Source organism: Strix aluco, chromosome 2 (genome assembly GCF_031877795.1).
Source record: "Strix aluco isolate bStrAlu1 chromosome 2, bStrAlu1.hap1, whole genome shotgun sequence".
In the NCBI taxonomy this organism is placed as follows: domain Eukaryota; kingdom Metazoa; phylum Chordata; class Aves; order Strigiformes; family Strigidae; genus Strix; species Strix aluco.
The window spans coordinates 128,217,748-128,231,150 of NC_133932.1; the positions used below are offsets into that span (position 1 = coordinate 128,217,748).

The window sequence follows — 13,403 nt, forward strand, 5'->3', positions numbered from 1 at the left end:
GTCCCAGCTGTATGCTGACAACCATACTTAAATGCAGAACTCCTGAAAGATGACATTTCATATGTACACTACGTTTTTCTGGTGAGAAGTGGCTCACTAAAAAACAGGAAGAACAAAGAGATCTTGGGATGTTGGATAGTTGGATGCTGGACTCTTTAACATTAAAAGAAAAAACTTTCTTTTGGACATGCATAATCACCCACACCTGCACTTATGTTCTTCCACGTACTGGAATTCCTGAATGAAATTCAATCCCATACAAAAGCCTAATGCAAAGCATAGGGAACATTATGGTGCTGTGGCTGCTTCCAGGAATTAACTAGGACTCCTAAGGTGCACAGGACTTCTCACTATTCCTATTCACGAAACTAATAACCAGGATATTCAAAGACGTAATGGGCTGAGACTTTGATGTGTACATCTAGCTTCCCAATGTCATCCAAAACCAAATGCATTGAAGTTGAAACAGCAAAACTAATAATGTAATCTCTCTGCCTTTGTCCTTCTAGCCCTTACAGAAATTAGAGGGTTTTTTTGGATTAATGGAAAAGACACAACTCATTAGCAAAGGTACAGATTGTAGTCTTTGGTTACCTTTATAAGAGGATACCTAAATGCAAGTGAAGAAAAAAAAAAAAAAAAAAGAAAATTAAGCAGATCCCTCTGCAAAACTGAGCTTCCCTGTTCTAGCTGTTGCTTTAGTTTCTCCCCCTCTTTTCCTAATCCAATTCACTAGAATTTTTAGAGACCTGGAGAATAAAGATGTTTGAACCCTTTTTATTCTGTGATGCTAGAAGCAGTGAGCCAAGTAAAAGATATGCCAATTTTCTGTGGAGTCTATCAGTCATCTGTATACATGTTCCTATGCCAACAAAAATGGTGTCATAGTTAGAAGTGGTCCTTCAGCACACGCCCTTTGGTATCCCTGACTTCTCTCCAAGAGTCCATCAAAACATCTTTTTCCTTGGGAAAATTCCAACAATCTCTATGAATGATCTTACAGCAAAGTTCATAAGAGTAAGTGTTCTAGAGAAAGGTTTCACAGCCTGTGATTTATGGATCACTGGAGGTCACTGGTGGCACATCAATACCGGTAAATGAAAGATGGTTCTGAGATGAAAACTAGAATGTTGAAACACTGTCAAAATTGAACCATGATTTTATTTTTCAAAAAGATGAGAAGCATTTCCAGGTTTAGCAGTAAAAAAAGAGGAAAACACTCCTCTAGACAAATATGGCAAGGAACGTCTCAAATTTATTTAGCAAAACAGTGAAAAAAAATGAGTAAAAAGAAACAAGGGATTGCAGATGAGATTCTTTGGCCAGAGACAATATGATAAAACTGGAGAAAACACTTTTTGAATGTGTACAGAAAGCAGAGAACACTAGAGAATCAAAATGTTGTTGCGGAATCCTGCTCTGTGGAACAGCAGAAAATAAAAAGCAGTTGTGGGTTTTCTCTATAGCAAGCTAATAAGAAAAAAATAAATCTAAGATGTTCCAACAGTGGCTTTAAGGAGCTCCAGAAATAGTCAGACTTTTCACTAACAACTCTTTAACATAAAATAATCCCCTTTATAAATGGAGCTATGAAGAATATAGATTAATATAATGTACTTCCAGGAGCTTATTAGCAGGGAAACAGCATGGAATTATGGGCTAGTTGTCAGGTTTTTCTGTTGTTTACATTATGCTTCTACTGCTAAAAGCTTAAATAACACTGAATAGGAAAATTTTCAAAAACTCGGTCTCAAGCACTTCATATGGTATTTTAATGGAAGTTTTCTACTCCAACCCAGAAATAGTTGAATAGTTGACTTAAGATCAAGACTGAGGTACTATTTTTAGCCCAGAATAATTTTTTCACTTTGTTTATCTTTTTTCAGAAAAACATATTCCTGGGTAAGTGGCTTGCTGCAGACAGAAAATAAATTATTTTATCCAAGATCCTGTGGCACTAGGGACATGGAAATTTTTATAGGCAAAACAGAATGTCCTCCACTGTTCAAAGTGTCACAGCTAGTGTTTGAACAAGAACAGCTTCTTCCCCCACAAGGAAGAAAGAGTAAGATGGAAACAGTTAAGGAAAGGAAAGGAAAGGAAAGGAAAGGAAAGGAAAGGAAAGGAAAGGAAAGGAAAGGAAAGGAAAGGAAAGGAAAGGAAAGGAAAGGAAAGGAAAGGAAAGGAAAGGAAAGGAAAGGAAAGGAAAGGAAAGGAAAGGAAAGGAAAGGAAAGGAAAGGAAAGGAAAGGAAAGGAAAGGAAAGGAAAGGAAAGGAAAGGAAAGAAAAGAAAAGAAAAGAAAAGAAAAGAAAAGAAAAGAAAAGAAAAGAAAAGAAAAGAAAAGAAAAGAAAAGAAAAGAAAAGAAAAGAAAAGAAAAGAAAAGAAAAGAAAAGAAAAGAAAAGAAAAGAAAAGAAAAGAAAAGAAAAGAAAAGAAAAGGAAAAGGAGATAAACATGAGCATAACATAGATAAACCACCCCAGATTCAAACCATGACATTTCTAGTGTTAAAAGAAAGTCTACTGCATTTGAAAATAACTCAGGATGAATGCATCTAGTGTGGTGGGAAACTAATAGCTGGAGTCATTCTACCTAGTGGCATTACAGTGCAGATTTTTACACTGGACCAAGTCACCTGGGTTCCCTTAATCTCAGGGGGGAAAAATAGTTTGAGAGTTCTGTACGTACAAGAGTAGACAACCACATTCAGTCAAATGAATCTCATCCCAAAGGTTCCTATTTCTACCCATTGCCTTTAAAGGCAGCCTATGTTGCTTAAGTCAGACAGAGATGTCTTCTGTTAATTGAGATGAATCCAGATCTAAGGGTAGTGACAATGGCTCATGCTAGGTGTCTAATGTGGTTAACTTCTCATATGGCCAATGAAGTTTCATCTTTAATGGGTCACAATCTTTCAGCCTTATGATAATTCACCCTGAGAGATGAAAGCAAAGGAGACGTGATTAGACCACTTGTAATCATGCAAATCCATACATCTGGCCTGTTACAAAACCCTTTCAATCCTTCAATATTTATCACATTACTTCAGGGGCTTAATGAGATATGAAGGGGAAACAGACAGAGAGAAAATGGTAGCCAGCCAATGTAAAAATGAATAGGTTCTCTTTTGCACATGAAATGGAAATTTAAAATGCAATTTATTTCCTCAAATGCTTCTCACTTTAGAGAATTGATCCTGCTTAAGTGTCTTATTATCTTGTTTTTATTATTATTATTTTTACTATATATTGCAAATACTATTCCACTTACGTTAGTGACACCTTTCAACCTCTCTAAGAATACTGAGGGACTGTGAGCCTGGACTGCGTACCACTGATGGGATGTTTGCTATTGATTTTGGTGGGATTAAGATTCTTCCAGCACAGTGATAAAGTAAATCCCATATTATTCAATAATCCAATTTTGTCCAAAAAACTTGCAGTTTTACATTCTTAGGAAGTCATGAATAGACACTCTGATTCTGTACCTCTTTTGTCAGATTATACACCAGTTTGTAGAGAAGCGGGCTGCAATCAACTCTTAATGTGTAGTTACCTGAAAATGAAACAAAGACAAGGAAATTTTCCCTTCACATACCAGCGGCATTATCTTCTTAATGGATTAAACCCTATAGTCCTTTCTTAGACAAACTTCTTGACTCCAAGGCAAGAATTTAGATCTTCTCAGAATATATAGAGAAAAAGACTACTTGGTCACATTGTATAAGCTACTGCTACTATATGACAGTGATCCATTGGTTATCGTAGATATACAGCTATGTAATTAAGCCTTCTCATAGTTCTAAAATATGACTAACTATCCCTCATTAGCTACAAACCCCTGTCACTCATACGCTTCCCGAAGCTTGTGTTAAACAGAAGGCAATGGCAACATCCTATTTTTTGTAGGTTGTTAAAAATAGTTAGTGCATTCAGGAACTGTGCAGGAGGAAAGACATATTCCCTGCAAGACGTTTTAAGAAGACTTTCAATGCCGCTGCTTCTTCTCTTATCATAAAGAGTACTTTTTCAATGTTTTTGCAAGACTGTACGTGAAAGACAGGTCATTTTCTGAGTAAGAAAGAGACTTGCAAGACATCTGGCATTTTATATTTCAGAACTAAGTCTAATCCAAACAGGAGGCAACAAAAATGCAGAGTAATATTTTTATCTACTGTGTCCTAAACCTCCCCTTTTACCACCATGCTGTGGCTCCTACAGTTTACACCCACGAGGTTTCCACACTGCCTGTGAGCTATGTTGAGCTAGGTAAGTATCTCATACTGAAGTTGTCAGTTACAGCAGCAAGAGCCCCATTGAAAAGAAACTATCACCACTTCTGAAGCAGGCAGGAATGTAAAACAGTCTTCTCTAAAGACTACAGCCACCGGACAGCAGCTGGGCAAACACCTCTGCCCTCAAATACAGACAACAACAAAGGAGGAAGGAGGGATGAGAAGGCTGGGGCATAATAAAACATAAGCTCTCAGAAAACACAGTTATTAGGCTTTGATATGGCTTTAGACCTTTGGGTCATCCTTTGCACAGTGTGTACTCACGAGAGAACTAGACTGACAATTACAGAAAACCCCATGATGATGGAAAAAATACTAGATAATGTCAATGATGTTTCCAAGGAGAGTCTATATTTGAGAACTGGAAATTAAAGTCACAAAAATGCTCAAAAGGGTGACCCACTATTCTTTTCATTGTTAAAGGACAATGAATAGAAATATTTCACTGTCCAAAATGTGGCATAAGAAGTGCTGTGGAGAATGTATGATGTTAAAATAATCGGCAGAGTACATGGATGCTATGGCTCTACAGGAGATTTTAATGCTCAGTTAGGTGAAAGAAGTCCAACATACTTAAAACAGTACACTGAATATGGTGTTCTTTTCCTTATTACATATTTCTTTTCCAGTGGTTTTACTTTCACATTTTCTTTAATGCATAAAGCAAGAGACATGTTTGAATAATCAAGATTTAGAAGAAAATTGTTAAGGCAGCAGCATGTTGGCTGCAAACCAACTAAAAATATGTGTTACAACCCATGCTGAGAATATGAAGCAGTTGTAAAGCTATTATTTCATTGGTGAGATCTTCTAGGCGTGAAATTCTGCTCTACTTTTTACACAGCATGTAGGCTGCATAATTGAAGAACAGCTCTAAGCCTCCCTATACCCCAACTCCAACTGAGCATTTAGAAACTGGCTTTGGCTTTTCTTTCTTTCTTTCCAATCCTTTTGTGACAGACAAAATTTTCAGCTGACAGGAATAAAAAGAGTTCTTAAATATGCCTGTTGATATCCATTTTATTCACACACAGTAAGCCCAAATAAGTTGGGTTTAACTTGGGAAGAGCAATGCCCTAAATAACTGAGGTTATGATGCAGGACAGCTCCACAGGATACTACTGACTTTTATTTCAGCATAGACAACTATAAATTAAGTCCTTCTGTAATAAAGCTCAGTATAATTTAAGAAGTACTTTGTGAATTAGGTCATAATGTTGGGCCCAAAATTCAAAGTCCAGTTTCTAAGCAGCATTCCTGTATGACAGATTCTTCTCATAATCTGAAGGGCATAGTAAATTGGATAATGATGGATCAACTTTTTTTGTGAAACAGCACTTATTTTTCTAGAAAAGCCCTGCCATAATACATATGTAACTCCCTGCATATTCTCTCAGCTCACAGCAATGAACAAGGTGACCACAATGGCCCGAAGCACCAAAATGGGTGCCACCCCCACAAAATGTAAACCTAAATTCTTGACACAAATTGTCTTAAGTTTGTAATAAATTAGTGTCCCAAAATATTATAATTCTACAGGGAAAGGATCTGGAGCTGCAATCAGAACAAGGTGCAATATGTCATATATTAAACCTGTAATTGTGAATTAAAGCTAGTGCAGTTAAGAGAGAGTTTAACACTCAGACCTCTCAGTTCATCAGCACAGAATACTAAACTCCTCCAAAGGAGACATTCTGGACTCCAGACATGTGGGCTGCAGCTCATGGATGGCACTATTTGCAACAAGAAAGCAACATGAAAATTTAAATTGTTCTCTCTTTCCACTTATTTCTGTATTTTCACACTTATTCTGAACATCACATTATCTGTCTTACATTTGCCAGCTCTGGATGCAATAAGTAATATACAGTGAACTATTAAAATTGACATCTATGCGGTAAAGTGAGTTTAAAAATAAAAGACACACCTTCTATAGAAGAATCTGTGTTGATGTAAGCAACTGCCCGTTCCTGGAGGATTCTGGCATTTTCCTGGGGTTGTAAAAGTGTAATTATTATTTTCAATTAGTGACATTTAGTCAAGATCATGTTAAGTGCAGTGGGTTTTACAGCATTACCTTTAAGAACCCAGTCAGGATAAGTAGCACTACATACCTTACTAATTATATTAATGTTTGAGGATGGGTCAATGATCTAGGCACGTGAAATTCACTCCTGCTTTCTGGGACTTACTTTGTTGTGGAAGACATCCACAAAATGTAGGTGCTGCCCACTGCATCACACAGGAGCAAGATGGAACAGGAACATTACTGAACAACATTCTAACAGGGTAAATTAAGGTTATATGTGTGTTTTAACTCTGTACTTGCAGACCTTTTTGAACATGCAACATGTGACTGTGAGGTCAGTCAGAATTCCTCCACGCTTTTAATCCCTAGTTATGCGTGCGAGCTCGCAGCACTGAACTCAATTTTAACACTTATAAACCGAGTATTGTTGTCATTTCTACACTCTTCCATTTCAAAAGGGATAAGTCAGAGCACTGACACTTCATATTAAAATGAATCTGAATGTTTTGAGTCAACCAGCATTGCTTTTCTGCTAAATATATACACACACTTGTTTGATTTTTTGCAAACTGGTAATTATGTTTGAAATTGATATTCTAATCAGTAAGTGGTATTTTACTAAGTCTTGGCTTTGTGATAGATATTCTAATTAGGTTAGTAATTGTTACTTGATTCATTCAATTTATAACCCAACTAATCATTTGTAACTCATGTGAACTAAAAATGGAAGTAGTAATTGATAACTTCATAATGAAATTAATATCTTTAAAACAAACTGTAGAGGAGATCTTGCAAAAGAATATGAAGGGAGGGAACAAGCCTGTATATGCATACATGAGGCCTTGCATATATGCAAAAGCATATTTGCAACATAAAGAAATTCCTTCATTTAGGAGCAATGGAGATTGTCTATGTAACAAAAGGATGTTGACACAGTTGCAGAGTCTTTTTGTTACACAGAAGATGGTGAATATCATGGGTTAATTTTCCTCAAGATTTAGTACGTGACAGATCTGGCAGCTGCAGAAAACATGAATGTAAACTGTGAGGAATGTCTCTAGAGAAACTGAATATAATTTAGGTGTAAAAGAGTAGGGATGCACACCACCAAGATAAAACAAGAAAACAATAATATAAAAACATTGAGGTTCAAATATAAATTGTGCTCATGGCTTTCTAATCTAGTACAGCTGCTGTTTCATGAAGTAATGGATGACAGATTACTAGATTTTAAATTATAAAACAAAAAACATTACAGAACAACAGTAGCAATATGTGACCAAATCAAACAAAAAGAACTAATTTATTCATGACTTGCTCAAGAGACATTGATCTTTTAAGTACCATTGTTTCATATTCCTCCGTTAGAACAATTGTGTGTTTTTTCTTGACAGTATCTCAATATGTGCACAGATACACAGACAAAGAAATCACAAATAAAGTTTTATATACAGTATACTTTTGTTACCAGTGGAGTTCAGTTGGGATGAAACTTTAATGAGAACTCTAAAATCTCTCAGTAAAATTTAAAGTAAATTTTAAAATCTCTCAGTGATTTTAAAGATAATTTAAATTGTGCTTTCTTCATCTAATGTCCCATAAACCAACAGTAAGATGCAGAGAGTCTATTGCAGCTGGAAGCCAAACAGTTTATGGGAGAAAGAATTAGTGCAAATCCAAAGGAATAGAAATCTCAGCTTTTTTAACAGAATGATGGAATCCCTTTGGTGTTTGGGAGCATACTTCTGGTTTTGTTACTTCTTCTGACATGTGTCATTTTCCCATGTAATTTTGTGGTTTACTGAAATACCTGCCAATAAACTAAAATAAAAAGATTAATTTTTTTTATAGATTTTGAAAACTCTATCCACATATCTAAATACAGCCTTGTAAATAAAATTCTAACAGAAGAACAAGACAATACATTTCTGTTAAACTATTCAGTACTAATAAGTTGACATAATTCAGCAGAAATGTTTCATCAGACAATTTTCTGCCTGCTCTATTTTTAATTTGGATTTTACAGACAAAGCAATGAAAACTCTTGTAAGACCTATATTTCTTACTGGGGCTGAACAAATCCACTCACAGGGTTAAGAACTGAACATACCCAACAGGGAAAGGAAGAGAAAAACATTCAGAACCTCACTTCTGAATTTCTCAACATCCTTCTATAAGGCAGGAATATAGTCAGGGATCCCACTACAGAATTAATCAATTGTCCTGCCCCTGAAACTCTACAATACTGGAAGTTTCACAGGAATTTGAAACTATTCACTCACAGACTACTTACCCTTTCATTTGCCCAGAAGGACTAGTTTCTACACAAAGGGCTTGGTGTGCTTATGGATCAAAGGTACATAATCTGGACTTTAGTTTATAGAAAGTAAGGAATTTTCTGAGTAGAAAATTAGAAAATAAACCAACTTAGGTTCTATAAAATGCTATCATTCTGTTAAATGAAGGGGTAGATTTCCACATAGCGACCACTGAGGGACATTAGCTTTGAATTAAAGTAGATTTTTAAATCTTAGAAGAGTTTGTGCACTTACGATGTAAGACGTTAGGTAGGTAATTTGTAAATTATATGAGGGCCTCACAGCACCTGAAGGAGTCTGCTGTGCTCCAATTTTACCTTGAACTATTGATTGCAGCCTAGGAATAGATGTCATTGGGTATTGCAGCTGCCTGCAACAGACTTTCAAGTTTTGCTTTCTTTACACTATTTTTTTACTTACCTCAGCCCATTCCGTGGAACCCAATAATCCAAATTCTTCTGCATCCCAGCTAGCAAAAATAATAGTTCGCTTAGGTCTCCAACCTGCAATCACATAGTTAAACTTGAAAGTCAACTGAAAGTTATAAAGTCTAGTGAAAGATCACCACAGTTAATTGAAATCACTTTTAAAAAAATAGTACTTAATTGATATAGCTGTAAAAAAAAAAAAAAAATCCTCTCTAAACTCCTTAGACCAACATATTATTGCAGGGGCATTTCTTCTTAATGCAATATTTTTATTCTACACAACTAAGAGGGTACTATTACACGGATGAGAAATGTGAGAGAATAAATTCAGCCAAGATGCAATGCTACATATGCATCTCTTCAATTAATTTGCATCTTTCATAATAAGAAATACAACATTCTGTAGAGGTTAAAAGTTAAATCAACACAACTGCTTATGGGAACATGCAACACAGTTCCTCAAAGCTGCTGTTTTCCATATCCATCATTTTATGTCTGTAATAAGTTACCTTCCATCTTCATTTTACCAAAACTCCGTACAACCTCTTGCAGAACAGCTGCACCCGTAGTTGGATCAATACCACCAAATACCCAAGAGTCTCTATGACCTCCTAAAATAATATATCTATCTGGAAACAAACACATAATAGCAATCCTTAATTAAAAATGCATTTAGGTTACCTGCATTTCCTTCGACTGAATCCCTACTTGTGTCAAACAAAATACAAAGTTTAATAGCAGTGCTACAAATGTATTTTTTAAGGTAATCTGCAATCATTCACTTACTCTACTGAAGTATATAAATGAAGACAAGAAATGTTTTATACATATTTTCCCCCTTAAAAGTCTTTCATGTATACGACCTGCTATTAAGTATCAACAATAGTATGTTGAGGTCTGAAATCATCACTAGCTTTCTGTACTTTACATTGGATTAATTTTTGCAAAGGCAAAATGTATGGATGATGTAGGGGGAAACCTACTGTAAAATGACAGGCAGTATAAAAAAATTCTCTGACATCTATCATTCTATGCCAATGCCAATGCAAAACAGTGTGATGGGAGGGACAGGACAACTATTAAGGGTTTCTCAGATTCCATACTATCTGACTATCTAAAAAACCTGAGGTTTCAACAAACACAAAATAAAGAAGGAATTAAAATCATCAAGCACACGATGCTCACCTGGTTCCACAGCTCCTCTGAGGATGCCAATGACATTGTAAATTCGTGTTATTTTATTGTTTGTATGAACATGCATTCTGACTTTTCTGAAATGAAAAACAATATGAAGTAGCCATTTCTGACTGAGAAAGAAATAAAAAGCCAATGTTAATAACTTGTAAGACAGAAAGTTTATGTTTCTGTTCTGCTTTGTGTGTTCAGCACTGATCTAACCTGTCATGCTGTATGAGTGTCCTATTTTTTATTTCAAGTTAACCTGCTGACAGAAAGGTGCCTTAGAAACAACCCTATGAAGCAGGCAATCTATAAACTTGCAAACATTTACAGAATTTATTGAATTGTTACTTATGAGAGTCAAGCAGATAATTAGAGGAGTAAACTGAAAATCATATACAGTAATTAAAAATACATTTACATTTTCACCAAAATTTTAATTGTGGACATACATATTTTTATAAAGAATACATTTTGGTTTCCTAGTACAATTATGTGTAATAAGATAGAACTTGGAGAGAAGGTCATTAGAAATATTCATCCAGGAATAAACTGAAATCTCTGTTTAGGACAGCAGATCTAAGTGATCAAGATTTGTCAATCCTCCATCCCTACCCCCCCAGTAAAATCTGCTTGAGAAATTTTATAAAAAGGAAGGAAATTCAGGTATTAGGAGAACTAAAAATAATGTAGTATTCATCCCCTCTTAACCTGTAGCAGAAAGAATGCATCAAACAGTGCTTTTTTTGTGTCTGGCAAAAGCCCAAGAGTTTCACATTTGAAGTTATCTTTTCAGCAGCAAATCTGCATAGCTGTCAAAATCAAAACCTACTTCAGGACAGCTACTGGATCTTTGCCCAGAAAATAACTGACACCAGTGCCTTGAGCATGCATATACTTGCACTTTCCATGTGCAAGTGACTTTCTACCTAGACTCAAAAGGTTCATTTTGATATGGAGCTCCTCTGAGAAAAAAGTATATCTAGTAATAGCCCATATTTACAAAAACTGTTACCCTATCAAGTAGGAAGAGGTTAAAAACTGCATTCAAAAATATTTCCCATGTATATGTTTTGTGGATGAATCATATTGTTTCTTTTCTCACTGTTGCTTTTCAAGACATTCCAAACAGCACCTTAATTATGTCAAATATGCTTTCTTACTTATTTATCCCTACTTTATTCATTTTCAGCTAGTGTTAAAGCAGAGCAGAAAAGAATAATGATCAATGAAATCTTTATAAAATTATATATTCAGACATACTCTTGTTTTGCAGGAGGTGGAGAGGTGATAATGATACACCATTTTTATACTGTTCATTGTGGTCCACTACTAGTCCTCATAGAATAATTTCTCATGGAAACTGAAAGTATTATGTGAAAAAGTGATAGAAAAGTGGTCTTTAGCTTTATCGACTGCAGCTTATCAGTTATAAAGAAGGAAGAATGCTATGACTAGGTGATCTTCAAGGTCTTTTCCAACCTAGATGATTCTGTGATTCTGTGATTCTGTGACTGTCCCTGAGAGCCACTCATGGAGAGAGCCCTGATAGCCAAGTGCAATTGTTATGTGTCTTGGTCTGCTAGAGAGCGACTCTGCTAGTAGCGCTAGAGACCTGGACAGTTGTATTTCTCTGTTAGAGCTGAAAAAATGTAACCACAAACATACTATTGCTATTCCAACTGGTCAAAGGCCAGTTCCACCCAAACAAATTAGTAAGATATATGTGCATTGGGCTCTTCTGTCCTGTTGTTCAGGGCTTTCAACCATGGGGCCTACCAGCTTTGGGGAACACCTGATGGACTCCCAAATCATTGCTACACTTCACAGCTCTAAGTTCACAGAAACCCTGGGAGGCTGCTAGTGGACAAAAGAAACATACGTAGAAGAGAACTACTGAATTGTCAGTCCTTCCCAGTTGGACTGGTACAAGCTGGCTGTCCTATTGTCCCCTTGGTCATCAGAAACAGAAAATAAAGACCAAACTTGAAGTGGAGAGGAAGTTTAGGGTAAATTCAACAGTATTAAAAAATGTCTACTTACTGCTATATAGCCATTTTGAAAAGTACCAGTGAAACACATCTGAACCTTAATGTAAGGAGTAAAGTTGGAATGACAGTGCTAGACCTATACCTTCTGAATCTGTCTATCCATTGACCATAGTTTTGAGAATTTATTTCCAAATTCTAACAATTATCACCAAGTGTTGCCCACTCAGAAGGAAGTAAATTTCTCCAGAATATCTCTCGATACATCGTTTAACAGTCTTCCTTGTTGAGATTTTTTTTTAATATATTTTAAATAGGAAAATGTCAAAACAGACCTTGTAGAAGAATTCTCTGCAAATCCTGGCCCTATGTTATAAGACACGTTGAGGCTTCCCTTCCAGCTGCTGTCTGGAGCTGCGGGTCCTCCCATTGCACTGGTAAGTGAAAACCAAGACAAATGTAGTTGACCAGCAGGCTAAACCTTAAATTCCCTTAAGGATTATTGCACCTAAAACAAGGTGGGTTTACAAAATTCTTAAAAACATTATGCCAGAAACAGATTGCTTTGAATTTTCTACATTTTCTGAACCACACGCTACTACAAAAGAGCAATAAATACAAGTAACAGCATGGATTTTACCATCTTAGTGTAAAAACTTTTGTTGCACATTTGTGAATACTGACTTCTGGTGAGGAGGACTGATGTATACTCACCGTAATAATACTTCTGCATCATGATATCCAATGGGATGAACTGGGATTTTGGGAATCCCTACACCTTCATTAACTTTATACCTGAAAGTGTACTCTGAGAAACCAGAACAAAATGTCAAGTTTATAGTTTTCTTAGCAACTTTCATCAAACTGGAAGTACGTTTGAACAGTGCAGCAACACAGTAGCCACACGCATGCATCAATTTTTTTAATTCTGACATCATTTCTTAGATATTGCTTCTAGGAAACAAAAATTTAATGACAGAACCACAAATGCATTAGTGCATCTGCATAACTGTGTAAGAGAAGTCCCCACATTTGATGCAAGGTTAGATTTACTGTCCATCCATATTATTACACCTCCTGAAAGCTGGCTGTGAGATAACCAAGCTGGTGTGTGAGGTGAAGACAGCCCCTGTGCAGCCTGTTGGCAAGCTGCAGAAGACATCCAT

General features: G+C 36.0%; 1 protein-coding gene across 6 annotated transcripts in view; it reads right to left on the bottom strand.

Annotated features, from left to right (window-relative positions):
* The window catches only part of LOC141919866 (N-acetylated-alpha-linked acidic dipeptidase 2-like), a 54,162-nt gene that overhangs the window by 14,109 nt on the left and 26,650 nt on the right, over window positions 1–13,403 (bottom strand). For 4 of the 6 annotated variants that reach the window (XM_074816303.1, XM_074816302.1, XM_074816300.1 and 1 more), the window contains 7 exons: window positions 12,952–13,045; window positions 12,573–12,671; window positions 10,256–10,341; window positions 9,580–9,699; window positions 9,063–9,145; window positions 6,223–6,286; window positions 3,489–3,556 (listed from right to left, as the gene is read on the bottom strand). In XM_074816303.1, the coding sequence (XP_074672404.1) occupies window positions 3,489–3,556; window positions 6,223–6,286; window positions 9,063–9,145; window positions 9,580–9,699; window positions 10,256–10,341; window positions 12,573–12,671; window positions 12,952–13,045 (614 nt within the window). The remainder of the gene's footprint in view (window positions 1–3,488; window positions 3,557–6,222; window positions 6,287–9,062; window positions 9,146–9,579; window positions 9,700–10,255; window positions 10,342–12,572; window positions 12,672–12,951; window positions 13,046–13,403) is intronic. The other 2 variants (XM_074816299.1, XM_074816301.1) reach the window with 2 other exon arrangements.